At 52.5% G+C, this 27819-nt stretch overlaps 1 protein-coding gene and 1 non-coding gene across 5 annotated transcripts in view; one reads left to right on the plus strand and one right to left on the minus strand.

The window, feature by feature from the left end:
* The window catches only part of ALPL (alkaline phosphatase, biomineralization associated), a 60080-nt gene extending 33241 nt beyond the window's left edge, over window positions 1–26839 (plus strand). For 3 of the 4 annotated variants that reach the window (XM_059915469.1, XM_059915465.1, XM_059915474.1), the window contains exons 2-12: window positions 7258–7421; window positions 11937–12056; window positions 12361–12476; window positions 13603–13777; window positions 14537–14712; window positions 17931–18074; window positions 19963–20032; window positions 22134–22268; window positions 24361–24552; window positions 25013–25132; window positions 25831–26839. In XM_059915469.1, the coding sequence (XP_059771452.1) occupies window positions 7361–7421; window positions 11937–12056; window positions 12361–12476; window positions 13603–13777; window positions 14537–14712; window positions 17931–18074; window positions 19963–20032; window positions 22134–22268; window positions 24361–24552; window positions 25013–25132; window positions 25831–26096 (1575 nt within the window). In that variant the 5' untranslated portion in view covers window positions 7258–7360 and the 3' untranslated portion in view covers window positions 26097–26839. The remainder of the gene's footprint in view (window positions 1–7257; window positions 7422–11936; window positions 12057–12360; window positions 12477–13602; window positions 13778–14536; window positions 14713–17930; window positions 18075–19962; window positions 20033–22133; window positions 22269–24360; window positions 24553–25012; window positions 25133–25830) is intronic. The other variant, XM_059915481.1, reaches the window with a different exon arrangement.
* On the minus strand, window positions 5939–6012 carry TRNAR-UCU (transfer RNA arginine (anticodon UCU)). The gene has a single exon. It is a non-coding gene; the product is annotated as a tRNA-Arg (tRNA).
* Window positions 26840–27819: the final 980 nt, after the last annotated feature.

Raw genomic sequence — 27819 nt, forward strand, 5'->3', positions numbered from 1 at the left:
AGAGACCGTGTCTGTCCTCCTCCTCACTGAGTCTTTTTTTTTTTTTTTTAATTTTTTTTAAAAAATTAATTAATTTATTTATTTATGGCTGTGTTGGGTCTTCGTTTCTGTGCGAGGGCTTTCTCTAGTTGTGGCAAGCGGGGGCCACTCTTCATCGCGGTGCGTGGGCCTCTCACTGTCGCGGCCTCTCTTGTTGCGGAGCACGGGCTCCAGACGCGCAGGCTCAGTAGTTGTGGCTCACGGGCCTAGTTGCTCCGCGGCATGTGGGATCTTCCCAGAGCAGGGCTCGAACCCGTGTCCCCTGCATTGGCAGGCAGACTCTCAACCACTGCGCCACCAGGGAAGCCCCCCACTGAGTCTTTAGTACCTAAAACAGAGCCAGGTACATAGCAGGTACTCAGTAAGTGTTTGGGAATAAAGAATGAATGGACAAAGAGGAATGAACAAGCCTCAGGTGGGGAAGGACTGGGCTGGGGGAGGGGAGCCCCATGGATTGTCCTCCCTCCCATGTCACCCATCCTGGGCTAAGCCCCGAAGATTAACCCCAGGGAACAAAGCCAGGTCACAGCCACTGACCCAGAGCTTTGGAGCAGACATCCAAGGCTAGTGTGACTAGGTGTTACAGGTTGTGGTGGCTACTCCGTGGGGCCCTCTTCACTCAAGATGGCCCTCCTGTCCCCCACCATGGACGTGGTCCTCACAGCGGTCCTCAGCCTCCTCCTCCTGGTGCTGACCTTGAGCCTGGTCTGCTTCTTCACCTGCCGCCTGGCCAGGCCGCTCAGGTAGAACTCACCCCGGCCCGACTCCTTCCTCTGCCAGATCTCCTGCCCTAAATTCATTTGACTTCTATTTGCTCTTGAGGGATAGTGGAAGGGTGGGCACCGGTGTCTCTCCCTCTCCGTGGTGGGGAAACTGAGGCCCAGAGAGGTTGAGTCAGCTTGGGATCGAATTGCACTTGGCCATGGACTAGCTGAGATCCTTTGCTCAGTTTCCTAAACTGTAAAACAGGAGCTAATAACACTTGTGAGGATTAAGTGAGATGCCCAAGAAGTGGTAGTGATTCTTATCAGTCCTATTGTTCTGTCATTTGTCCTGGACCTTTTGAGACCCAGCCCAGGGCTGGCTTTCTGCCCAGCTCCAAAGGGCTCCAGTGCCCTCTGTCCCAGGATGCTGAGTCAGTCCCCAGGGCCAAGGCCCAGCCTCCGCTCCCTCCCCTGACCTGCCAAGTGGCTGCTTCTCCTCCAAGGCCAGAGCCCAGCCAGGGCATCTGCACACTTGTCATGAATAATCAGGGCACGTAGCTGGGAGCCTGGCAGAGATGGTTCGGCTGGGAGGTGGGGAGCGATGGGGCTGGCACACACCCGGAGGCTCCATTATGAACTGGTAGAGCATTGGCAGAGGGTGGTGGGCAGCTGGGGCCCCCGCAGCCCCAGGCTGGGCCCCACGGAGCCCATCACCTAGGGCTGCCAGAGAGCGGACTTGGAGCCTCTGAGTAGGGGCGGGGGCCGTGAGGAGGAGCCAGCAGGGGAGACTCTGGCTCCTGAAGGGTTTCCTAGATTCTCCTTTCCAGGCAGAGGCAACGGGAGAAGGCACCTGTCTGTCTCCAGAACAGGCCCTTCTCAATGCCACATCCCTGGGGTCAAAATTCAGAGCATTCCAGCCTGAATCATGGAGCTTTTCATTAAGTTAGCATTTACAGAGCTGATTCTATGTGCACGGGGTTGGGAGTCAGAGATGGAGAAGAGATGGTCTTTACTCTCACAGAGTGTCGGGCTAGCAGAGAAGAGAGACAAATAAGAATAACCGTGCAGGGCTGGATGAGCCCATTAGAGCTCCTGGAGCCACGCTTCACTTTTATTTTTCCTTATTTATGTGTTTGCTTTGGACCTTATTTATGTGTTTGTTTTGGACCTGCGGTGCAGAGGGTTGAATAAGTCATATTCCTCAGTGCGCGGGGTACTATCATGAGCTCAGTTTTTGTTTTATTTGTTCATTTTCCCCTTCATCCCTGCTCCCCAGTACCAATCCCACCACCCTCCAAAGGTCTTCATGCTAGTATGCTTTATTTAATATGTTGTTGAATTTATAAGTGTCCTTGCAAGTAACGCTGTGTTGTATATATGAGTGTGGTTTACACTGACATACAAACTACTGAAATCCTGTGTTTTTAAACTCCACCCATCCTACTGTTTTAACTTCTAGTTTTAATACTACTGCCACATAGATATTGCCCCACCACTCTTTACAACTTCCTTCCCCTAGTTATGGACCTAGAGGTTGCCCCCAAATCTTCTAATCATAAGCCAGTGTTAAAGGGAATATGCCAAAAGTTTCTTCAATAAATATGATGGTTCTGTAGGTTCTTTTTGATATATAAAGTCTTTATCAAGTTAAAGAAATTATTTCAATTCCTGGTTTTCTGAGGGCTTTTATCATATAGTTCTCTACATCCCCATTCCCTCTTCTTAAATGATCTTGTAAGTTTGATTAAGGCTTTAAATGCCACCTTTATGCCCAGGGTTCCCAAGTGTATACCTCTAGCCAAGAACTCTTTCCCGGTTGCCAGATGCCTATATGCAACGGTCCGCTTAACATCTCCACTTCATCTTAAACTCAACATGTCCAAAACCACGCTGCTGATTTTCCCCACCAAATTTACTCCACCTCACACCTCAAAACACCGCCCCGAATGCTGAAAGGCTGAATGCTTTTCCTCTAATATTAGGAACAATATGAGGATGTCCACTCTTGCCTCTCCTATTCAGCATGGTGCTGGAAGTCCTAGCCAGCACAATAAGGCAAGAAAAAGAAATAAAGGCATACAGATTGGATAGGAAGAACTAAAACTGTCCCTCTTTGTCAGTGACATGATTGACTACACAGAAGATGGCAAGGACCCAGGTTCAGTTCCTAGTCAGGGAACTAAGATCCTGCAAGCTATGCGGCACGGCCAAAAAAAAAAACAAAACAGAAAAGGGACTTCCCTGGGGGTCCAGTGGTTGAGACTCTGCACTTCCACTGTAGGGAGCAGGGGTTCGATCCCTGGTCAGGGAACTAAGATCCCACATGCTGCACGGCGTGGCCAAAAGAAAAAAAAAAAAGCAATGCTATTTTAATAGCTCCCCCCAAAGTGCAATACAACAGTATAAATCTAACAGGATCTGTATGTTGAAGACTATAAGATTTAAATGCACAGAGAGACATATTGTCTTCATGATTGGAAGACTGAACATTGTCAAGATGCAGATCTTCCCCATATTGATCCACAGATTTAATACAATATCAATCAAAACTATACCGATGGGGCTTCCCTGGTGGCACAGTGGTTAAGAATCTGCCTGCCAATGCAGGGGACACGGGTTCGAGCCCTGGTCTGGGAAGATCCCACATGTGGCGGAACAACTAAGCCCATGCGCCACAACAACTGAGCCTGCATGCCACAACTACTGAAGCCCATGCACCTAGAGCCTGTGCTCCGTAATGAGAAGCCTGTGCACCACAGCGAAGAATAGCCCCCACTCACCACAACTAGAGAAAGCCCACGCACAGCAACAAACCCAACGCAGACAAAAATAAATAAATAAAATAAATTAATTAATTAAAACAAAAAAAGCTATAGTGATGGAGAACAGACCTGTGGCTGCCAGGTACAGGCATGGGCAGCTTCTGACTACAAAGCGACAGCACAAGAGAGTTTTTTGGGCTGGCAGAACTGTTCTCTATCCTGATTGTGGTGGATATCCTTGTGGGTATCCATATCCACGAATCTATCCATGTGTTAAACTTCAGAACCTTCATCCTGTAGTTGGTGAACCAGAATCGCCACCCTTGGAGGATCCCCGTGGTAACCTCGTTGCTAATTCTGTAATTGGCAGCTTAGTGGTTAGAGCTCAGCTCTGCTACCTGCTTGTTTGTAACCTTGGGCGAGTCACTTTTCCTTTCAGAGCCTTGTTTTTCCTATCTACAAAGGAGATCATACATCTCCCTCTGTCTACCGCATAAGTTATTATGGTGAACATTTTATCAGTGTCCTTTAGGGATTGTTCATATAATCTCTCAGAGAGTAGTGTTTTTATTTTATTGAAGTATAACATACAGCAAAATGTCTATATCCTCAATTGACAGCTTGTTGGATTTTCAGATTGAACCCACCCATATAAGGCAGAGAGTGCCTTTTTTTTTTTTTTTAAATGTTCAATATTCACTTTCTTGTCGCTGCCATAACAAATGACCGCAAACACAGTGACTTAAAACAATACGAAGTTATCCTCAGTTCTGGAAGTCAGGAGCTCCAAGAGAGTCTTTGGGGCTGAGAATCAACACATTGGTGGGGCCGTTCCCATCTGGGGAGGCTCCAGAGAGAATCCGCTTCCTTGCCTTTCTAGCTTCTGGAGGCTCCTGTATTTTTTGGCTTGTGGCCTTTTTCCTCACAGCCAGTCGCTTAGCATCTTTCTTCTCTGAATCTTCTGTCCTCACTCGGCCTTCACTTCTGTGTCAAATCTCCCTCTGCCTTTATCCTGTCTTGTAATACCCTTAGTTGGTTTTTATACTTTTTAAAAAATTCTTTTAAATTGACGTATAGTTGATGTACAATATTATGTAAGTTACAGGTGTACTGTATAGTGATTCACAATTTTTAAAGGTTATTTTCCATTTATAATTATAAAATACTGGCAATATTCCCTATGTTGTACAATATATCCTTGTAGCTTATTTTATACATAGTAGTTTGTACCTCTTGATCCCCTACCCCTATATTGCCCCTCCCCACCTTGGGTTTTATACTTTATATCAGCGGTCCCCAACCTTTTTGGCACCAGGGACCGGTTTTGTGGAAGACAGTTTTTTCACGGGGAGGGGGGGAATGGTTCAGGTGGTAATGCGAGTGATGGGAGCAGTAGATGAAGCTTCACTCGCTCGCACGCTGCTCACCTCCTGCTGTGCGGCCTGGTTCCTAACAGGCTGAGGACCAGTACCAGTCCGAGGCCCGGGGTTGGGGACCCCTGCTTTATATCATTAGAATCACACTATATATACTCTCGGGTCAGCTTCCTTCACTCAACCTCACCTTTGCAGGATTCATCCATGTTGGTGTATGGAGTTCTCAATTATTCATTCTCATTGTTGTGTGTGGATTACCTTCTTGTGAACCCACACAATGTATTTATCCATCCTGCTGAAGATGGACAGAGTTTTGAAGCCATTATGAACAGGGCTGATATGAACATTCTTATATATGTCTTTTGGTGAATACGTGTACATTTCTGTTGACGTTAAATGGGTCAGAGGGCATGTGTATGGTGTCACCTTGGTAGTACTGTCAGTTTGCCAAAGTGGTTGTACCAATCTACACTCTACCAGCAGTGAACAGATACTCTGGTAGTCCCAATTCCTTGCCAACACTTGGACTTTTCTTCACACACAAAGGGAGGATTTTGGGGTGATTCCTCCCTACCTCCACTTCTTAGAGCACTGACTTTCAACTGATGATGTAAATACTTACTGTGCCAAGCACTGGAGTGGAAACAAACAAGGCAAAGTCTCTGCTCTTAGAAGCTCCCAGTGTGGTAGGTGAGATGGACCAGGAGGGAATTACTTTCAAAACAGAGAAGTACATGCAATGATTGTATTGATGTTGTATATCAATTTAATAACTTTTTTTCTGATGTTAGAATTTACTCTAGTAATGTTTGGAAAAACTAAAGTAGACTTAAAGAATTAGAAGTCATCTGAAATCCTACCACTCAGAGTTAAGTGCTGTTAGATGTTAGATGAAAGGTACTTCCTTTCAATTCCTGTGCTTTCCTTCCTGCCACCTGTCCCTGCCCCGAGCCAGGTTTTTAAGGAGCCAGGTGGACAAGGAAGGCAGTAGAAAAGCACCCGAGTGCACTTAAAAAAAATTTTTTTTGGCCGCACCTCGTGACATGCGGGATCTTAGTTCCCCGACCAGGGATCGAACCCGTGCCCACCTGCAGTAGAAGTGCAGAGTCTTAACCACTGGACCACCAGGGAATTCCCTCCATGCACATTTTTAAGGTTGAATCAACATCCCTTTTTCCAGTTAGAGTGGTTTCTTACCTAACAGCCCACTCTGTCTAATGGTAGAATGTTGTGTATCACTGCCATTTCCCACAACAAATGAAATGATCATTTTTATCTTGATTTTGGTGGAAATAATAACATTATTTCCCAGTGAAACTCTTGCCATTTAAAATTCCTCATCTTCCAGTAACATTTGTACACAACATGGTTAGTATTTACATTTCGCAGCTGCCAATGGGATTATCCCATGTGATCCTACCAGGATGACCACAGTTTAAAAACTTTCTTAGGCCATTAATACATGCTCATTTTAGGCAATTTGGAAAATTCAAAAAAAAAAAATTAAAGAAGAAATAATCATTCACAGTCCTACTGCCCAGAGAAAACCAGTTAACATTTTGGTGTATTTCCTTCCAGTTTTTTTTTTTAATAACATTTAAAAAAAAAAATTATAAAGGTAACATCTCAACACAGAAGGAAAATTTGGAAAATGCAAAAAAGACAATGAAAACATGAGTCATCTAAAATGTCACTGCCCAGAAATGGCCACTCTTATAAGACAATCTTTTCCTGTATGTCCCTCCTGTGGTTTTTATATCTCTCGCCATAAATGACAAGCTCTAGAAGAGAACGTAGCAAATATAGTTGTTCTGTAAGAGCAAATGTAGGTGTCCCTGTAAGAAAAGGTGGACCCTTTGTTTTGTCTCTGATGTGCTTGGGACATGGGTAATTCAAGGCTAAAGGCTGATGTTCTAGAGCAGTGCTTCTCAAAGTGGGGTCCACAAACCAGCAGCAGCAGTAGCTGCAGCACCTGGGAGCTTGTTAGAAATGCAGTTGGAGTCTCTGGGCGAGGGGTGGAGGGTACTGGAATCTGTTTCAGCAAGCCCTCTAGAAGATTCTGATGCATGCTGCAGTTTGAGAAGCACTACACAGAAAGTGAACACTGGTGGGTTCTGGGCTTCAGGTGGATTGAAAGTGGGAATTCACTTGGGAAAGGAGAAGGAACCACTTTGCAGCATGGAACTCATTTATGCCTATACAACTGTTTATGTGATTAAGCTTCTTGAGGGAGGGACCACCTAGGTTTTGCATCTAAATGCCTAGTCTCTTGTAATAGGTGAATAATGAATGAATCAACAAATGAATAAGTGAATGAACAAATGAACTCTGGAGCTGTGACCTTCATGTCTTTTTTTTTTTTTTTTTTTTTCCTAGGATTGGAACATCAATTAACTACTGACCACTGGCAGCCCACCCTTCCCACCCATATCCATCATACCTCTGGGCTCCAGAGAAAAAGCAGGTCTTGGAGTGCACCATGATTTCACCATTCTTAGTGCTGGCCATTGGCAGCTGCCTTACCAACTCCTTAGTGCCAGGTAGGATGGGGGGCAAGGGTGGAGGGAGGGGGAGACATGGTGCAGGAAGGATAGCATGAGGGCAGTGTCTGTGTTCAGGGTCATAGAACCATCCAAAGTATTTAAGAGCTGGAAACAAATGTTCAGAGCAGGAAATCCCAGCCTCTACATGTGCTAGTGTTGGAAAGGTCACTCTTTTTCTCTTTATATTATTCTTTAATTGGGGTTTCTATTCTCTCTTACCTCAAAGAATCTGAAATAGAACTTATTCTATAAACTCTTCCAAGTCGTGGTATGTTAAGTCTCCTGTTGGTTTCGTCTGCTTAACTCTCCCTCATGATAGTACATTTCCTTATATTTTGTAATTCTTGCTTGTAAACGCACCTTCAACAGTTTTGTTGTTGTTGTTGTTTTGTTTTTGTTTCCTGTTGTAAATTCGTACAAAAGTGTTTCTACAGTGCAGTATTACGTTTGATTCTTCAACTAATTCTCTGAGAGTACTTATGTTATTTATTTATTTATTTTTATTTTTGGCTGTGTTGGGTCTTCGTTTCTGTGCGAGGGCTTTCTCTAGTTGCGGCAAGCGGGGGCCACTCTTCATCGCGGTGCGCGGGCCTCTCACTATCGCGGCCTCTCTTGTTGCGGAGCACAGGCTCCAGACGCGCAGGCTCAGTAGTTGTGGCTCACGGGCCTAGTTGCTCCACGGCATGTGGGATCTTCCTAGACCAGGGCTAGACCCCGTGTCCCCTGCATTAGCAGGCAGATTCTCAACCACTGCGCCACCAGGGAAGCCCGAGAGTACTTATGTTAATTTCTCAGTTTTTGGTTCTTACACTATAAATTCCGGCTCAGATTTGGAGTTGAGTTCACATTTTTATGACTGGCTTTCCGTCCCCATCCCTTCCACAGCTACCAGGCAAAACATGTACCTGAAAATAGTTTCAGCCTAGGCTTGTATTTGGTCTGACACCGCAAGGGTCCTTCAGCCTCAGCTCCTGTTTACCTTTCTGGTTTTGAATACCCTCTCAATTTCCGCCTCCTGGGGATTTCCCTTCCCCCTTTTCTTCCTTTTTCAAGTTATATACTGTTCTTGATTTTTTTTTTTTTTCCAGCATTTCAGTGTCTGTTGTAGGAGGGGAGCCCTCCTTGGCTCAGTCCACCATGTGGCTGGAAGTCCCACTTGCCCTCCCCGAACCTTAATTTCTCCATCTGTCCAGTGGAGATGATAATCTCTCCTCCTTCGGGCTGTTGTGGGAATTATAAGGGACAGTCACAGTGCAGGCAGGGAGTGGGTGCTCGTAGGAAGAATATATTTCAACAGATGAGGGAATTGGGATTCAGAGAAGGGACTGGCCCTCCCAGGTCACACAGCAAGTCAGTAGCAGCCCTGGGGACTGAACCTGAGCTGCTAGATTCCCAGGCCACTGCTCCCTCTGCGATCCCATGATGACTTTCGGCTTGTGTCCTTGGGGGCCCAAGGTCACCCTGGGACCGAGTCCCTGCTTTCTCAGCACTCACAACCCACCTGAGCGAAAGGTGAGCAGATGGATGAAATATGAGAAGACGAAAAGGCGACAAAATGAAACATCTTCAAATATTCAGCGCTTCAGTTTTTTGTATGTTTCATTTTAGTCATTCTGATGGGTCTGTAGTGGTGTTACATCACGGTCTTTTCCTTTTTTAAGAAAATTAGGTGTAACTTACAGCAAAGTGCACAAATCTTAAATGTATAGCTTGATGAGTTTTGACATATTTTTGTACCCATGTAACCATCACCCGGATCAAGAAAGAATATTGATCATGGGACACCAAGGGCTTTCCTGTGCCCCTCCCAACCACTGCCCCCGCCCCGCCCTGCCCCAAGCCAGAGGAAGTGACTAGGCTAACTCCTGTCACCTTAGTCGAGTTTTGCCTGTTTTGAGCTTCGTATAAATGGAGTCATACAGTACGTACTGACAAGCACTCTTCACGTAGCATTCATTACAGCACGAGCATTTCTGAGTGTCATTTAATGGTCTCCAAAAACAATGGCCTCCTGATACTCAGTTGTCCAAAGCCACCGTTGTTTAAACCAGTCCTCTGACAATAAAGTCAGTTTGACACCCACTGAACCCTTCTCGGACCCTGGGATGGCGCTGGTGAAAAAGACAAGGGCTCTGCCAGAGTCCCAGTCTCTCAGGGAGCAGGCACAGCAGGGAACTGGCAAACGGGTAACAGGGCTCACCTGGAGAAGTAGCAAAGGGAACGGGGAGGCTGATGGCAGCCCAGCCCCGGGGGTGCTGTGCCAGGTGCTGCGGGGAGGGCAAGGTGGGTAGAAGTTCATCACCACCCAGATGGCACCCAAATGGCCAAAGAAGCTCCTTGACCAAAGCCCTGGCACCGTGGTATGTGGGAGGAAGGCGGGGGGGAGATTGAAACCCGCCCAGAGCTAGTGGGATCCCTGATCAAAACCACTAGCCCAGGGAGTTTGGGGTTAGCAGATGCAAACTGTTACATGTAAAATGGAGAAACAACAGGGTCCTACTGTAGAGCACAGGGAACTATATTCAATATCCTGGGATAAACCATAATGGAAAAGAATATGAAAAAGAACGTATCTATATGTATAACTGAGTCACTTTGCTGTACAGCAGAAATTAACACAACACTGTAAGTCAACTATACTTCAATTAAAAGATAAATTTATAAGAAAAGCTTATATTTGGAAATAAAACAAACCCAAGTTTAAAAAAAAAACAACACTGGCTCAGGGCACTTGCCCAGGCTTTACCTCACTTGATCCTAGAACTGCCTGCAAGTAGCTATGTCCTCCCATTTTTCTGGGGCAGAAACTTGAGTGGCAGGAACTTGCCTAAAGGCGCACAGCTGGATGGAAGGGCCAAGGCTCTCTGGGCTCCAGCTAGGGACCATCGCCCATGAGGTCTGAAATTGGGGAGCTTCAGAAGAGAGATGTGGCGCTGGGGGCTGCCAGCGTGAAGGTGGGGGACTAAGGCATCAGGGTGGGGATGGGACCTCTAGGGGGAGGGGTGGGGCGTGGATGGGTCCCAGGCTTGAGGTGGAGAACTGCTTCCTTCTGTCTCCTTGCCTGCGCTGCCTGCCCCAGGCCCAGACAGCCATGGAGATGTGTGGGTTTTCTGTTCCCCCGCGGCTCAGTCTCAGAATCCTGTTTCCTCATTCCACAACGTGGAGGAAGTAATGGTAGCCACCCTGTAAGGCTGTGGGGAGGGGAAGGTACTGTTGCCGTGTACGGGGCGCTTGGCACGAGCCTGGGTACCGTGAGTGTGTAAGAAAGGAGAGCTGCGCTCTTCACCCGCACAGCATGGGCCTGTGTCTTCAGCCCATGAATGTGTAACATGGCCTTGGACAGGACCCTCCCACCTCTGCTGGCCTCAGCCTTCCATCCATGCAATGGAGGCCACTGAAAGAGAGAATCCCCAAGGAGCTCCCCTCTCTAGGCTTCTGTACTTCCATGGGCAGGTTTGATGGGGCCCGAGTACAGAAGACAAACCAGCAGATGGTGGCAGGGACCCCGACCCCTGTGGACAGGGATCCTGGGCCTCTGCTTGGAAGAAAAGGGGATTCCAGGACTTACTGGGGTGGGGGGGCATCGATCCTCTCCTGTGGGTCAGGTGTGTCGCTTGCCTTATCTAAATCCCGTCCTCGTGAAGACCTCGAGAGGGAGGTACAAACACCTGCATCTGACAGGGAGGAGACTAAGGTCCAGGGAACTCACTTATCCACAGAGCTGCTGCTTGGCACAGATGCAGTTCTAACTGAGGACTGTCGGGCACTAGAGTGTTCTTTCCACTGGAGAATTGACGACTAGACTCATGGACATGAGAGAGAGAGAGAGGAGAGGGCATTCCTGGTTCCCAATTTTTCTCAAGATTAGGGACACAGAACGTCTTCTTTGCTAATTTATCCTTACAGGAGTGAGGCTGTTCTCGGCTACTTTAAGTTTGATACGTTAAACAACAGGCAAGTCTTGCTTTCCAGCACAGCTAAATAGCTGTTGCTAAGTCAGGTTCCTGCGGAGCCTACTTTAATGAATAAGCCAAGCAGAGTTTATAATTGATGGCTGGATACATCTGGGGGCTCTTGCAGTTGGAAATAGTTTGTTCTCTTGAATAAGTTAAACATCACCCTCCTAATTGTGCTAGCACAATTCATTTGCTGCCTTAGCACAATGTCTCTCTGCTGGGTGGAAGGAAAGAGCGTGGGCTTTGGAGTGAAGCCCAGCTCTGCCAGTGTCTGCCAGAGCGGTGTGGCCTTCTTGGGCAAGTCGCTTGGTGTCTCTGAGCCTTGGTTTTTCCAGTCTCAGATGTGGGTAGAAGACCCAGGGTCCACAGGCTCGTTTGGAGGGTGGGACTGGCATAGGTTTTGCAGATCTCACGCCGGCTGTCTGAGATGGGCAACTACTGCTTCCTCTGCCGAGTCCAGGCAGCCTTCTGCAATGAGAAGTTGGCGTCTGTAGTGGCTGGGGATGGGAAGCTGCCCCACCCCCTGCCAAATAACTCTGCCTCTCTGTCGGTACAGAGAGAGAGAAAGACCCCAAGTACTGGAGAGACCAAGCTCAGCAGACCCTGAAAAATGCCCTGAGGCTTCAGACTCTCAACACCAACGTGGCTAAGAATGTCATCATGTTCCTAGGAGACGGTGAGGCCTGGGGGCCCAAGGGAGGGGCTGGATGGGGGCCCAGGGAGCCAGGCAGAGGTGAAGGTGGCTGTGTTGCAGAGGCTGGGGCCCTGGGGGCATGTTGAAGAGGATGGGAGAGCCAGGCTGTGAACCCCGAGGGTCTCGGGAGGGAAGGAGGAAAGGGGCCACCCGGTCATGCTCTGGTGCCCACTGCTCGGCCTGCCTTGGCACCTAACTCTAGGGAGCTCTGGGTGCCCAAGAGGGCTGATTGGAGAGGCTGGGAGCCCGAGAGACTGAGCCCCCCCGCCCCCCGCCCCCGCCACAGGGATGGGCGTCTCCACGGTGACGGCGGCCCGCATCCTCAAGGGTCAGCTCCATCACAGCCCGGGAGAGGAGACCAGGCTGGAGATGGACAAGTTTCCCTACGTGGCCCTCTCCAAGGTGAGCTCCAGCCCCAAGCCTCCCACCTCTAGGAGGAAAGGGCAGGGGAATGGCATTCGCTGGAACCCTCAAACCTGCTGGCAATGCGGTCAGCCCTCCCACGGGCTCTGTGGCCCCTCTGTGAAGTGAGGACAGTAGCAGCTGCTTCCCAAGACTCTGGGGATTTCAGCTCATTGATTTCAAAATCTATTGACGCATAACATACATAGAGAGAAGTGCACCGGTGTACAGAGTGAATTTTCACAAACTTTGCACATGTCTGTATGACCAACATCCAGGTTGAGAAACTGAACATGACGGCAGCCAGGGGTCACCCCTCGCCCCCCTCCAGTCCTTGCTCCTTGACTTCTAACACCATAGATTAGCTGTTCCTGTTTTTGTATTTGACGTAAACGGGATCACGCAGTGTGTACTCTTTGCATGGGGTTCAGTTACGTTCGTTCTCTCCCAAGGCGGCTCAGATGGAAAGTGGTAACTTTGTTTCTGGTGTTGTAGTTGCTGGTGGCGGTGGTGTCACATAATAAAGGTCCTTTAGACACTCTGGGCCAGACCCTGGGCTCCCTTCTGGGGGAATAGCAGGGACTGTAATGTTTTCTGGCCTTCAAGGAGCTCTCAGGCTGGTGGGGCAGGGAGACAGGCAAATAGTTTCAGACCAGAGGTCTGAATAGTGGGGGGGAGGGTCCCCATTTCCCCATCCTAGATCCTGCCTCCCCCTAACTTTCCCTCCCCTTCCCCAGCCTCCCTCACTCCCTCAAGAACCCCCTCCGTCTCCCTTCTCCACGGCTCACCTGCCTCCCCCTCCCCCTTTCTGGCTTCTGCAGCCTCAGACCCAGAGAGAACTGACCCAGCCCCCATTTCTCTGCCAAACGAGTCTCCACATATTGGAACATTGTGTTCCCGCCCCTTCCTGCTACCCTGGCTGCCAGGGCACAGGGCGTGGGCAGGAAGCAGGCAGCTAGGTGATCCTGTGGCTCCGGGGGGACCTTGGTGGGTAGCAGGGCTCAGCCAAGGCCGCGGGAGGCCTCTGTCTCCCTCGTGCCCAGGCCCCATGGTGTGAGTGGGGGTCGGAGGGCAGCAGAGTGGGCCAAGGCTGGGCCACCTCCTGACCCTCCTTTCCCTCCTGCAGACATACAACACCAACGCTCAGGTCCCTGACAGCGCGGGCACCGCCACCGCCTATTTGTGCGGGGTGAAGGCCAATGAGGGCACCGTGGGAGTGAGCGCAGCGACCCAGCGCACCGAGTGCAACACCACTCAGGGCAACGAGGTCACCTCCATCCTGCGCTGGGCCAAGGACGCAGGTGAGTGGGGCGAGTGGTGGGGAGTGGGCCTGGCTCTGTGGCCTGTCTGAGCCTCTTCCCAACCGTACAGTGGGGAGAGGGTAGAAGAAGATGCTCTCCAGGGCCCTTCCAGCTCTGAGGTTCTGGGCCTCTGTGAAATAGTCATGGATTCCTTTCCATGACAGCGAAAGCTAGTGGTTTAGGGGGTCACTCAGGTGTGCGTTTGCTCCCAGCTCATTTCCGTGAGTCTATTCCTTTGACTATGAAATGGGCATGAACACAGAGCCCCCTCCCAGGTTTAGTGTGAGGAAGGTCAGGGACGAGCCCAGCACTGTTCCCGTGGGAGTCCAGTAAATGTCTACCCCTTCTCCCTTCCTCCTTGGAATTGGGAGGCCCTGGCACGTGCCCCCAGGGACTTTGGAGTCAGGCTGTGAGGCCGGCTGACATAGGTGACAGAACCGCACTCCACCTGAGAGCCCTGCGGAGGGGCCCTTGTGTTCCTGCAGGGTGGGGCTCTGCGGGGTCCGTGGTGGGGGGGAGGGCTCCAGCCCAGGTGCTCACAGCTCAAGGGCCCTCAGGAGGGGCGAGGGTCACAGAGGCAGAGTATCTGAGCTGCCTGGATATTCGGAAGCCGCCGACCCCACCTTTAGTACGGATGGGGAGACTGGGGCCCAGGCAGGCAGCAGAACTGACCTGTCTTTAGCTAGGAGAGGGAGGGGGAAGACAGCTTGGACACGCCCATTTCCAGACGAAGCCAACCCCTCCTCTCCCACACCCCAGGGAAATCCGCGGGCATCGTGACCACCACGCGAGTGAACCACGCCACCCCCAGCGCCGCCTACGCCCACTCTGCTGACCGGGACTGGTACTCGGACAACGAGATGCCCCCGGAGGCCCTGAGCCAGGGCTGCAAGGACATCGCCTACCAGCTCATGCACAACGTCAGGGACATCGAGGCGAGTGCGGGAGTGCAGCCAGAGTAGGGGCTTGTGGGTCCGAGGCCTCAGGCCTAGACTGGCCCGGGAAAAGCAGTTTGGCCTGGCTCCCCACGCACCTGGGAGGGCTCCCAGCCCATGAGGGGATTTGCAGCTGGGGCAGGGAGGCACTGTAGGATTCCTCCGCGGTGGGGCCGAGGGATGAATCCTGATGTGGCCGCCACCACACCTCAAGAACCAGGCGCCCAGGGATTATTCTGTAAATTGGAAACTGGCGCTGCACTGGAGCGTGGGGGTGACACAGTGCCATCTCAGGGGAGTACCTGCCCTGTACATTCCCACATGCACAGACAGGCACGTGTCCCGTACCCTCAGGCAGCATGCCCAGAGAAAAGGTGGTGTGGGCCGTGGTTAACCCGAGCTCTTACTTTAAAACTTGGGTTCCAATCCTTGCCCTGCTGCTTGCTAGCTGTGTGACCTTGGGTCAGTTACTTAACCTCTCTGAGCCTTCCCTTCTACAACCCTTTTGTGAAATGTACCTACCTTAAAAGCCCATTGCAAGATCTAAATAAAATAATCCCTGTAGAGTTTAGCCCTGGGCCCAATGCCTAGTGAGTGCTCAGAAAGTGGTAGCATTTATGCACGAGCAGCCACATGTCCCTGCCCTGAAACACCAGCTTTGACATACAGAGCAGGCTTAGCACATGTGCACCCCAGCATTGTCCACCTGATGTTCAGATGGGTCCCTACTCTCTGTTCTTAAATGAGAACCTCTGGCTTGTTCCCTTTTCAGACTCTTGTTACCTACTGCCAGGGGCTGGTGAGGAGGTGAGGGGACTTCAGCCCCCAAGCCTAGAATGGGGGTTCAGTGAGGCTCAGAGAGCCCCCAGGTCCCTCCTACCCCTTACCTCTGTTTCTACCCCCACCAGACAAACTTCCTGGCTCCCAGACCCACCCTCTGCCCCCGCATGCCATCCCCCCAATTTCTAAGTGCCACCTGGCCCCTCTTCCAACCCCTCATTTTTCTGAGCAGTGGATTGAGTTGCCCCTCTCGGGACACGTACTCCTGTTGATCGCTCCTAGCAAGTGACCGTCTCAGGCAAAGCCGCCGTTCTGACTTTGCCTGTACCTGACTCATGTCCTGGGGCAAGTCGCTTCCCCTCCCCAAGCCTCAGTGTCCCCACCTGTGCAACAGGGACAGAGAGCCCCACCTGCCCCCTCCCAGGGCCTCTGGAGGCTGAGATGAGGTCATGGATGTGAGAACATTTGTTGTACAAGCACAGGGTGTAATTACGGGCTGCTCTTGAGAGAGATTTGGCAGCAACAGCCTGAGAAGGGGACAGGAGCTTAAAGGAAGGCTTCTCTGGTGGGGGCGGGCGGGGGGGAGGGGTGATAATCCGCGGAGGCCGCTGGGGGATGAGCTAGGGCGTGAGTGGGGAGGTGGGGCAGCTGTGGGGACTGCCCCTCCTCCCTCTCCTCTCTCAGCCTCCTCATCCTTCTCTCTCCCCTCTGCGCCTGCATCACCACCACCCCAAAGCCCCCCAGCCCCCAGGCTGTACATGAAACAAAAATCCTGGTGTCCGCCCTGAAAATAAATATCTTTTGCTAAAAAAAAAAAAAAAAAAAGAAAAAAGAAAAATGAAAGGCACAAACCCAAACCCCAAAGCCAAACAGCAAGTCTGTTATTTGGGAGTTTAATGAGTGTGTGAAGTGCCTGCTGGGGCTGGAAATGATGAGGCTCCAGGCAAGAAGATTGGGGGCTTCATTTTCCATTCTGAAAATGCCAAGGGGTCAGGTTCTGTGGGAACAGTTTGCGGGGGCGGGGGGCCAGTGACCCGGGGTCCCCTTCTCCTTTTTTAACAGCCTGCCCTACCCCCAGAGCTCCTGGCTGGAGCTGGCAGTGAGGAACTTGCCTCCGTGGAACTACTTGGATCTCTACTCCTTCTGGCCGTTGAGAATACCTTCCACGGGAGGCCAGCCCCAGGTGCCGGGACTGCATCACTGCATTTCCTCCTGGGACAGTCCAGTGGCTGGGACAGTCCTGTGCGTGGGCGTTACTTCGTTTTATAGTTGAGGAAACTGAGGTGCAGAGAGCTTAAGTGACAAGCCCTTGGTCAAGATGCAGTAGAATCAAGATTCAAACCCAAGTCGGACTTCAGAGCTCTTTCTGGTTCCCCAGGATCCAGGCTGGTCCTGGGGCCAGCCCGTACCCCCCCTCACCTGTACCACCTGTACCACCGGCCTGGACTCCTGGCTCCCCCTCCACCCTGTGGAACCTGGGTTCTGAGGAGGGAGCTGGAATGGAAGGTTGAGAAGGGTGCCCATGAAATGCCAGTCCCAGGACAATGGATCTGAGGCCAGCTGTCACTGGGTCTGCTCTCCCAAGGTGTCAGCCAGGGGCAGTGGCCTGGGCTGACGCCCACGGTGACAGGAGGACACTGGTGGTGTGGTGGTCACTGCGGGCGGCGGCTATTATGCCCTTGGCCCCCGTTTTAAAAATAGCCGGGACTTCAAACATGGACTCCCCAGGAAAACAAACAGTCCCGTGTCCGTCTGCCCAAGCGGGTCAGCACAGTGGGTAAAATTAGCCTGGTGGTGACTACACAGACGTGGGTACTGGCCCACTGTTTGCCAGGCTCCCAGCTGGGCTGCCCCAAGACCTCCCTGGCTGTGGGGGGAGGAGGCTTTCAGAGTCCCCTTCCTCAGCTCCATGGACGCCGCAGGGCCCTGGTGCTGGGGCTGGAGGAGCCTCGGGTTCGAATCCTGGCTCTGCCCCTCACTGGCCGTGTGGCCTTATGAGAAAGAAATCACATTTCTACACCCATTTCTTTATTTGGAAAACAGGTGACACGGGTTCCCTTACAGCCTTGGTATGATGTTGAATAAGATCATGTATCTCAAGTCCTTAGTGCCTGACACACACTCTGTAAATGGTATTATTCTCACAGAAGCCCAAGTTATGCGTCGGGCTTCTGGAAAGCCGAATAAGGGAGGTTAGCTGCAATATTTCACCCAGAAGCCCAAATCACAGTCCCAATAGCCTCGTGATTTCATCCCTGCCCCCGAGCTGAGAAGTGGAGGCTCGGGGAGGGCAGCGTGGACTGCAGCCAGGACTCGCCATGCCGGAGAAGCTTCCACCCCGCCCGCCGGGCCCCCAGGAGCCCAGCTCTGCAGGCCGGGCCTCTGGAGCCTCTGGACGTCATGGCGCCCTGGGCTCCTCATGGCTGTGTCCCCTTTAGGTGATCATGGGGGGCGGCCGGAAGTACATGTTCCCCAAGAATAGAACCGATGTGGAGTATGAGATGGACGAGAAGGCCAGGGGCACGAGGCTGGACGGCCTGAACCTCATCGACATCTGGAAGAGCTTCAAACCGAAACACAAGGTAGCCTGTCCGGGGGCCTGATGGCTGCAGGGGACGCCTGCAGTGGGCAGGGCTGCGGGAGCCCTCTCTGAATCCGTGTTCATTTCTGTAGAATGGGGTCATAATTCTTACTTCAACGGGCTCAGAGGGCCTTACAGATATATGAATGGCACATAGTAGGTGCCCATCAATTCCTTCCTTCAAGACCACAGTGAAATACCTTCAGGCAGTAAGGAGGAAGGTGGGCCAAGGCATAACCTGCATAGACATTCAGTCCACCTGCACCCCTACTGTGTGCAGGGCCCCTGGCTAGGCATGAGGTCCAAAGGATGAGTCAGGTGGTTAAGGAAACGTGGAATGCTGTGTGCTTGGATGGCGAGACGCCCAGGAGCTACGGGAACCCAGAGGGGACAGACCACAAGGGTGGGGCTGAGAAGCCCTGACAAGGGGGAGGAGGCGATATTGGGAGGGTCTTGCAGGCAGAGGTGGCAGGGAGGGGCCGGGCCGGGGCACGTGCTGGGCTGCTGGAGCGTGGGAAGACCTGGGCGCAGGCTCCCTGGAGCAGCTCTGGCCCTTGAAATCCGTCTGCCGGCCGCTGGGCCTGGGGCAGCTGGGGTCTGGAAATGACTGCGGTCAGGGCTGAAGACAGTGGGGAGCAGCCTGGCAGCCACTTTGATGTCACTCTGGGGTTGGGTTTCTGAGGGTTCCAGGACTGGCCCCTGGGGAGGCCTTGTGGGATAGGGCTGGGCCAAGAGCGAGGTGGGGGGTAGGGGCTGGGGAATGGCCCCCAGGGGCTGGTAGGGGCAGGACTGAGCTGCGTTGAACCTTTCCCACTCCTGAGTCAGCTCAGGCTGGACCAGAGCCCCATCCCAGCCCGAGTCCGAGAGACACCGCCACTCCCAGCCTCAGTTTCTCTACCTGGAACATGGGACCAGAGCTTAATCCTTCTTGCCCAGGCAGGGGGCTTACCCTGGAGCTCAGTCTAGACACCAAGAGGGAGAGAGGTGCCCACATCACTGCACCGAACAGGGTATCACTTTGAGGTTTCAGATAAGCCACACATTCTTCGCAAATCATGCCTTAGTATGGGTTAATCTGTGTGTCTCAGTGTCCTCATCCGTAAAATGAGAATACAGTACCTACCTTGTATGGGTGATGTGAGGGACAAATGAGATAACATAGGAGAATCATCTCAGTGAAGGAGGGGAGCTCCACTTTCTTAGCCTTCCCACCCTCCTTCCCAAAGTAGCCCCTGAGGTTCAGAAACCTCTGATCCCAATGCCATTGGCCAGAGAAGGCAAGGGGCTCTCCAGTGGACACACAGCTGATTCCTGGTAGTTTGGGATCCCCCAGTCTAGGCCTGAATGGTGCCGTCACCAGGCAAGCTGGCCAGCCCCTTCGCATGGCCTCTGTGCCCTGGGGAAACAGTACTTCCTTTATCTCCCCCTTGGATGGGGTCCCCAGGGCAGAGCTAGGGCTTTGCTTCCTCCCTGGCTCTCCACAGCTCTCAGAATACACATAGCCCATACCTCTCAGTGGGCACTCAAGGCCCGCTGTGATCTGCGCCTCCCTCTTTGCTCCCTGATCCCTCCCCATGCTTGGAACTCTACTTCCTGACCCCAGGCTGATCAATTCCTGCTTGTCCTTCAAGACCTCATTAGGACATCAGGAAGCCCTCTCTGATCCTGCCTCTAGGCTCACAGTGGTCTCTGGTCTCCAGATTCTCATCTCCCTGCATTAAAATTGCTCATTTATTTGCCATTTCTTGAAGGCAGGGATGGTAGGTCTTCGGGGAGGGATTTTAAATGACTGAAGAGAACCAGTACATGCCGCAGACTCTGAGACCAGCTGGGGTTAGTCCTTCTGACTTCCCCAGCCCCGGCCTGGCTGACACCGTCCTCCTTCCTAGCACTCTCACTATATCTGGAACCGCACCGAACTCCTGGCCCTCGACCCCTACACCGTGGACTACCTCTTGGGTAAGTGGAGGGGGGTGGAGTGGACATCCAGCTGGGTGCCCCGGGGACGAGGTCCCAGGCTGCCCCCCTACTTAGGGACCTTTGCCCTCAGCCTCCAGGACCTGGGAGGGGTGAGGGAGGGGTTCTGGTTCATAGAATTAGACCTGAAATCTGCTGGCTGTGCAGGGTGAATAGCTCCGTTGAGCACAAAGGGAAACAAAGCTCAGAGAAAGGAAACGACCTCTGGCTTGCCACACAGCCAGTTAGAATTAGGGCCCAGGTGAGTTTGAACCCTGGCTGGAGCTGGGACTTAAACAGTCCTAGACTGAGGAGCAAGGGGACCCAGAGCCAGCCCTGCTGTGTTGCCAGGGCAGAAGCCAGCTAGATTGTCGCCAGTGGTCTTGACTGGGGGTTGCCCCCATTTCCCCAGGGAGTGGGAAACAGGTGTGGGGCCTGGGGGCAGCTCCAGGCCAGGTGGAATGAGACCCTGAGTGCCACCATGCAGACATCTGGGTCCTCTTTCCCTTCTGGCTATTGGGCCAAGCAAGTGGTGGCAAAACCTCCTGCAAATCTTTCTCAAGGAACACAGCCCCTGGGTCCTGGGTGTGTCACTGGAAATTATGGGCTTAGAGCTGGGTACCTGGAGGATCCCTCAGATACACACACAGCTCTCTACTTGCCTGGGTCACACAGCACACACCCCATACCCCACACTGGCTGTGTAGAGTCATGCATGTACCCATGGAGCAAGAAAGTTCTGTTCATGGATCTTAGAGCCAGAGTGCTGGGTTCAAATCCAGCTCCTACCACCCATGAGCTGTGCAACCTTGGGCAAGTGATTTCTCCTCTCTGTGCCACAGTTTTCTATAAAATAAGGATACTGAATCCTCCGTAAAATGGGGATAACAATAGGGCCTACCTCAGGGTTGTCATGAGGATTAAGTGAGCTAATATGTAAGTTACCTGTTGCTGCATAACACATTATCCCAAAACTTTACAGTTTAAAACAACTGTAAAGTTGTTTTATTTATAATGATTGTTGAACAGTTTATTCCTTCACAGTTTCTCTGGGTCAGGAGTTTGGGAGTGATTTAGCTGGGTCTCTCGTGAGGTTGCAGTCATCTGAAGGCTTGTCCGGGGCTGGGGCTTCCGAGGTGGCCCACTCATATGGCTCATAACTTGGTGCAGGCTGTTGGCAGGAGGCCTCAGCTCCTTGCCACATGAATCTCTCCATTGAGTTGCTTGAGTGTCCTTACAACATGGCGGCTGGCTTCCCCCAGAAATGTAAGAGTATGCAAGGCCGAGGCCACAGTGTGTTATGCCCTGGCCTGGAACTCACACACCATCATTTCTACAGTGTTCTGTTGGATACACCGGCTAGCCCTAGTCAGTGAGGGAGGGGCACACACGGGCATGAATTCCAGGAGGGAGGATTATTGGGTGCCATCTCAGAGGCTGGCGCCTAAGTGCTTCCAAAGCACATAGGACAGCGTGTGGCACAGAGTAAGCACTCTGTTAATTGGAGCTCTTGCTTGGCTGCATGCACTCATGGAAGGGCAAGGTGTTCTGGAAGGACATCCAGGACTGGAAACACCAACCCAGTACTTGTGGAATCTTGTGACATGGGTAAGAAATGGATCACTCTCCTTACTTCACAAGGGAAAAAACCGAGCTCGGAACAGAAGGGACAGTGACCCCAACCCTTCTTCTGTTTCACTGCACAGGGCACTGAGCCCTTCAAGCCTGACCTGTAAATGACATGTAAATACACAGCCAGGCTGCCTTGTTGAGGCCAGGACACAGTCCTCTGCCATGTCCAGGGCTCTATGGGCTCAGGGTGGGCTGATGGATTGGAATCCCAGGTCTCCCACTTAGCAGCTGAAAATAGCAAGGTACTGAACACCTGAGGCTCAGTCTCCTCCTCTGTGAAATGGACACGGTGGTCCCTCTCACCATGGCGTGACTAAGAAGATGAAAGGAGGAAGCACGCCCAAAGCACCTGGCACAAGTCAGGCCCGCAAGAGCCACCCCGATGAGCTTCCATCCCCCCACTTTACCCCCAAGCTGTGTGTGGGGAGCCTGTGCCCCCTGAGACACCCACATCCTCCCGGGTCCTCCTCAGGTCTCTTTGAGCCAGGGGACATGCAGTATGAGCTCAACAGGAACAACGTGACTGACCCTTCACTCTCCGAGATGGTGGAGATGGCCATCAAGATCCTGAGCAAGAACCCCAAAGGCTTCTTCTTGCTGGTGGAAGGTAGGGGTCCAGGGCCTGACTGCAGGGCCACTTCCCTGGGAGTTTCCAGATGGGTTCAGGGGTAGGGCGGTCCAGCTCTCAGAGAGAACTGTCCAGTTTGGGGATGAGCAGGGAGATTCCTTTAGGGAGATGGGTTGTGGAGGGAGGGGGGAAAAGGGAGCGGTGCTGAAGTTCCCAGCCCAACAAGCAGCTCTCCTCTGGGCGTGGAGATGGCACATCTGGCTTACTAGTCCAGGAAGGCTTCCTGAGAGAGGAGGCAAGTTTCTTCCTTTTGGAAATACCTCCCCAAGGCCTGGCTCTGGAGGGGTGTGCAGGTCCCTCAGCTTCACTCCTCCCAAAAGACAAATCAGCAGGCCCCAGTAGACAAATGTGCTCTTAGCCGCTGCCTGGCTGGGCCCAAGGACGCCGGCCCAGGGTCCTCCTCTGTAGATGCCCATCGGTCTGCAGGAACCCTCGCAGCTGGACAGCAGACCTCTGATGTTACTGGGCCCGTGTGGGAACAAGGTCAGAGAGGAGAAGGCCCAGGGCGGGCCCTGGTATATCCTGGGGTCCCCTGGGTTGGGAGAGCCAGACCCTTCAGGAGGCAGGGGTGCTGTATGCCGACATTCCTGGGGTTTCGCAGCACTGTTGTGAGGCCCTGGAGTCATTGTCCTGATGCTGCCGCCCACTGGCTCTGTGACCTCTACCTGTACATTTCTGTAAAATGAGGCCAAAAATAGTCCCCCTCTCCAAGAACGGTTATTAGCATCCATTGCGTTCAGAGACATAATGTACTTGGAACAGGGCCCAAAAGAGAATAAATCCTTGATGCTTCTATTATTATCATTATTATGATTACACAGTAGCTAAGTCAATCACAATAGGAAGTGAGAGGAAATGATAAAGTTTCTGGAATCTTCCAAGGTTCTAACAACTATTGTCTTCCATGTTCTAAATGGACCCACACAACGGACGTATTTGCACACATCCTCTCACCACACATACGCACACGCTCAGGCCCCTCCGCCCTTCAGAGGCCAGCGGGCGCCAGCCCAACTCGGCGGCTTTCTTGCCAAGCCCCGGGGTTCCCACTCAAGCACGGCGGTCTTGGCCTGGCCCTGAACGGGCCTCTGATGCCGAAGAACCAGGCAGGAACCAGTGGTGGTGAGCACGGGCTCCCCCGGGAGCGGTCCTCTTTGTGAGCGGGGCCAAGACTGGGCCCGCCAGACCAGCTGCTCCCAGAGCCACAACAAAGGAGGGACCCACCCTGCCAGCCTGCCGGGCCACAGTGGTGAGGCCCAGGCTAGCAGGAAGGAGGGCGGCCGGGCGCCCAGGCTCAGGACCCTCAGAGTTGGGAGTGTCCACCAGGCATCGTCTTCCTGTTAGAGATGGAAGGTGTTCTCTGAAGTCACACAGCCTTAGCTGTGACCTTTAAGCCAGGCTTAACTCCAGGCCTCCTGTGCTCATCTGGGGGAGGTGGCATGAGGTGCAGGCTTCCCCAGGCCTTTATGGAAGGCTGCCGTAGGCACTGCCCAGGCATGGAGGGCTTTTCCCCTTTAGGAGCGTGCTTTACCCTCAGAGGGGATGTATTCAAAGTGGAGATGGAAAAACAGGGCTTTCCAGTGAGTCACACCTGAATTCAAATCCCAGCAGATCCCACCTTGGACACATCACTTCCCACTCCCGGCCTCAGCTGCTCCATCTGTAAACGGGGCTAATCGTACCCATCTCTGCCCACGGTTGTTGTGAAGGGGAAACGAGACGTCATCTTATGCCTGGCACCTAGCTGCCTGGCATCTAGTAGCCATTCAGGCATGTTGGGTCCCTTCCCTACCTCTCCGAGGTCTTCAGGGACACCGAGCAGCTGAAGAAGCAGTGCTGGGAGCAGAATGGGGTGGTGGGTCTGCTTTAAACCCTGGCTTTGCACTCTCCATGCGTGGGCCTGTGGTCCAACAACTCACCTTCTGAGGTGCTGTGAAGGTCGAATGGCTGCGTCAAATGCCTGGTGTGGTGCCTGGCCCAGGGGAGTCCCCTGGCCGTCACGGGATGGGAATTGGGGGTCAGATCTCCTTCCCCGCCCCCTCACTGGAGGCCTTTGCCTTGGTGTCCCAAGGGGGAAGGATTGACCATGGGCACCACGAGGGCAAAGCCAAGCAGGCACTGCACGAGGCGGTGGAGATGGACCGGGCAATCGGGCAGGCAGGCACCATGACCTCCGTGGAAGACACGCTGACCGTTGTCACCGCCGACCACTCCCACGTCTTTACCTTTGGCGGATACACCCCCCGTGGCAACTCTATTTTTGGTAAGTGGGCCTCCATTGGGGTGGGCACTGGGCACTCCCAGGGTCTGCCCTCTGGGAGCAGGAGTCAGGTGGGAGACCTGGCAAGCCCAGGGCCTGGCACATGTGAGACTCAGAATTGGGTAGGGAGGAGAAGTCACTGACAGGTGGGGGAACACAGGATGGGGGATGGAGTGAAGTGATGCCTGGATGGGTGTATGGGTGGCCACCTGGATGATGGATGGGTAGAAAAATGAGAGGGAGGATGGATTAATGGACAGGGGAGAGGAGAGGATGGATGGAAGGATGGACGGACAGACCAACAGATGGGAGGATGCGGGCACAGTGAAAACTGAAGGATGGCTGGTTGGAAATAAATTGGGTTTGGAAGGTGGCTTCCTTGAAAGGGGACCCAGGGGTTGCCAAGCTGGGGGCTGGGGACTATACTCCAACATGATCCCTGGACCAGTGCCTCCCTGTGCAGGTCTGGCCCCCATGCTGAGTGACACAGACAAGAAGCCTTTCACTGCCATCCTGTACGGCAACGGGCCTGGCTACAAGGTGGTGGGCGGTGAGCGAGAGAATGTCTCCATGGTGGACTACGGTAAGACTGCAAGGCCCAGAGCTGGGAGGGGACAGGGCACCCCCTTAGGGATGAGCTTGGAAACAGTGTAGTCCTGTAGTTAAGGCTGGGGGTGTGTGTCTCAGAATAGCCAGGACTTGAGTCAGAACAACCTTAATTTGAATCCCCTCCTAAAATCTACCAGCTCTGTGACCTTGGGCACATAACTTAAACTTTCTCAGCTTCCGTTTCCTCCATATCTACCTCCTAAGGTTGTCTGAAGGACTAGATAGATCTGATGAGCTTAGCGTGTTGCCTGGCACGTGCAGGTGCTTGCTATGTTACACTGTTTTTACTGGCTGTATAATACTCCAGTGTGTGAGCCTTCCCAGTCTGCTTATCCAATTCCATATTGTTAGGTGTTTGTTCATGATGTCCCCAGGGGTCCCTGGGGGCCTAATGGCACAGTTGATGGTAAGAGGCTCTCCTGGGTTGACTCTTCCCTTCTAATCCAGACGGCCCGGATGAGGTCTGGGGGTTGAGAGTGCAGGCTTCTGTGTCAGAACAGACTCAGGCCCAAATCCTGTGGCCTGGTGTGAAATGACTTCCCTGCAGTGAGCCTCAGTTTCCTCTTCTATAAAATGGGGGCATTCAAGCCAACCTGGAAGGGGCATGGGGAAGCTACTGCATAGTGCCAGGTCCCTGGTAGGCTCTCAGCAAGTGTTTCTTCTGGCCCGCAGCTCACGACAACTACCAGGCACAGTCCGCCGTGCCCCTGCGCCACGAGACCCACGGCGGGGAGGACGTAGCCGTCTTCGCCAAGGGCCCCATGGCACACCTGCTGCACGGCGTCCACGAGCAGAACTACATCCCTCACGTGATGGCTTACGCAGCCTGCATCGGTGCCAACCGCGACCACTGTGCCTCCGCCAGCTTGTCAGGCAGCCCCTCCCCAGGCCCTCTGCTGTTCGTGCTGGCCCTGCTCCCCCTGGGCATCCTGTTCTGAGGGCCCAGGGCCTGGGCATCGACCAGCCCATGACAGATGGCTGGCCTCCCTCTCCCAGTGCTGCCCACTCCCCGGCAGCCCACACCTCAAGGGGCGGGAGGCAGAGGCCCCCACAGCCTCTGCAGCTGCCAGAAAGGGGACCCAGGAAACCAAAGTCTCTCTGCTGCCCACCTCGCTCCCCTCTGGAAATCTCCACCAGTTGCTGGCCTCCAGCCTCTGCCCCCACTCGCTGCCCCTTTGGCCAACAGGGTTGGTTTCTCTTGGGCAGGCAGAGAACATAGACTGCAGAACTTCTCAAAGCATCTTATTTTTCTAGCAGACGTATTTCTCCAGACCCAGAGGCCTTGGAGCTTCTATGGAACATTCCGGATCTGACCCTCCCACTCCCCTCTCCTTCCCTCTGGAACCCACCAGGCCCTACCAGGCTCATGTCGCTGTCCCCAAGCCCAGTCCTAACTGCAGGGGAGACCAGGTCCTCCTCCTCGGGATGGGGGTTTGCTCACTCACTCATTCCAAGGCCGCCTGGGGCTCCCAGGAAGTCAGCTCCTGGGACTGGCCATCCAGCCCAGGGTGGCCCAGGCTGGGAAGAGCAGCCTGGCAAAGCAGACGCTTCCCAGCTCTGAACACACATGCTCCTCTCTGAAGTGGCTCTCCTGTTTGGAACAGCCAAGAATTTTTCTCTTTTTGATGTTGGTTAAAAGGGAACACAAAACATTTAAATAAAACTTTCCAAATATTTCTGAGGACAGGACTGAGTCTTTGTGGTCAGTGAGGAAGAGACTGAAATAAGATCCTTTCTCTGGGAAGCACTGGACTCGGGGCCCAGGAGCACAGGTGGGGTTGGGTGGGGAGAAAGGGGGTCTCCTGCTGACCTGGGGACTTCACCGCTCATTACCTGGGCGACTTTGGACGATGTCTTTGGGTCTCTGCCTCTCCATTTTCTTATCTGTAAAATGGGAGACAGTCCACTCTGGGGTTGCCATGAGGATTAAAGAAGACTGCCTCTGTGCCCTGAAACCCACGGCAGGAAGGCCTTCGAGGGCCCTGGGACACCCTTGCTGCGTGGCGCCCACAAACAACTGCCCACCCTGGCCCACTGTAGCTGTTCCTCCAGTCATTCACTCAATAAGCATTGAGTATGAGCCAGGCACTGTACTAGGTCCTAAGAATTTAGTGGTTGCCCCCACAGAGCTTCAGCCTAGATGATTGTGATTTTTCCATTCCTGATTGTCAAGCCTGGGTACCAGACTCAAGATTACACCTGATATTGGGGGTATACAGAGTTCCCCAAGTTTGCTCCTCTTTCCTCATTTAGAATCAAAGTCCCAATAATGATACTAATCCTAACAATTAACATTGATCATTTACCATCTGCCAATCTCTGTGCTTGATGCTTGTATGCATTCAGTTCATTTAATCCGCACTAGGAAGTAGGCCTCCATCATCCACATTTATAGATGATGAAGCCAAGGGTGCAGGAGGTGATGTGAGTGCCCAAGGTCCCTCAAGTTGTGGAGCTGGAATTTGATTACAAAGTTCCCATACTTAATGACACCCTTTATTTATTTATAATGCATTTCCAACCTCCTGCCAACCAGGCTCTGAGGCAGCCAGTACTAATGACTCATAACAGGAGCCAGTTAAATATGAACTTGGAAAGATGAGAAATTGTATGTCAGAAGCAGACATCCTTCAAGAATGAAAATGCAGCTGCGCAGATTTC

The sequence above is a fragment of the Balaenoptera ricei genome, chromosome 1, assembly GCF_028023285.1.
Source record: "Balaenoptera ricei isolate mBalRic1 chromosome 1, mBalRic1.hap2, whole genome shotgun sequence".
Taxonomy (NCBI): domain Eukaryota; kingdom Metazoa; phylum Chordata; class Mammalia; order Artiodactyla; family Balaenopteridae; genus Balaenoptera; species Balaenoptera ricei.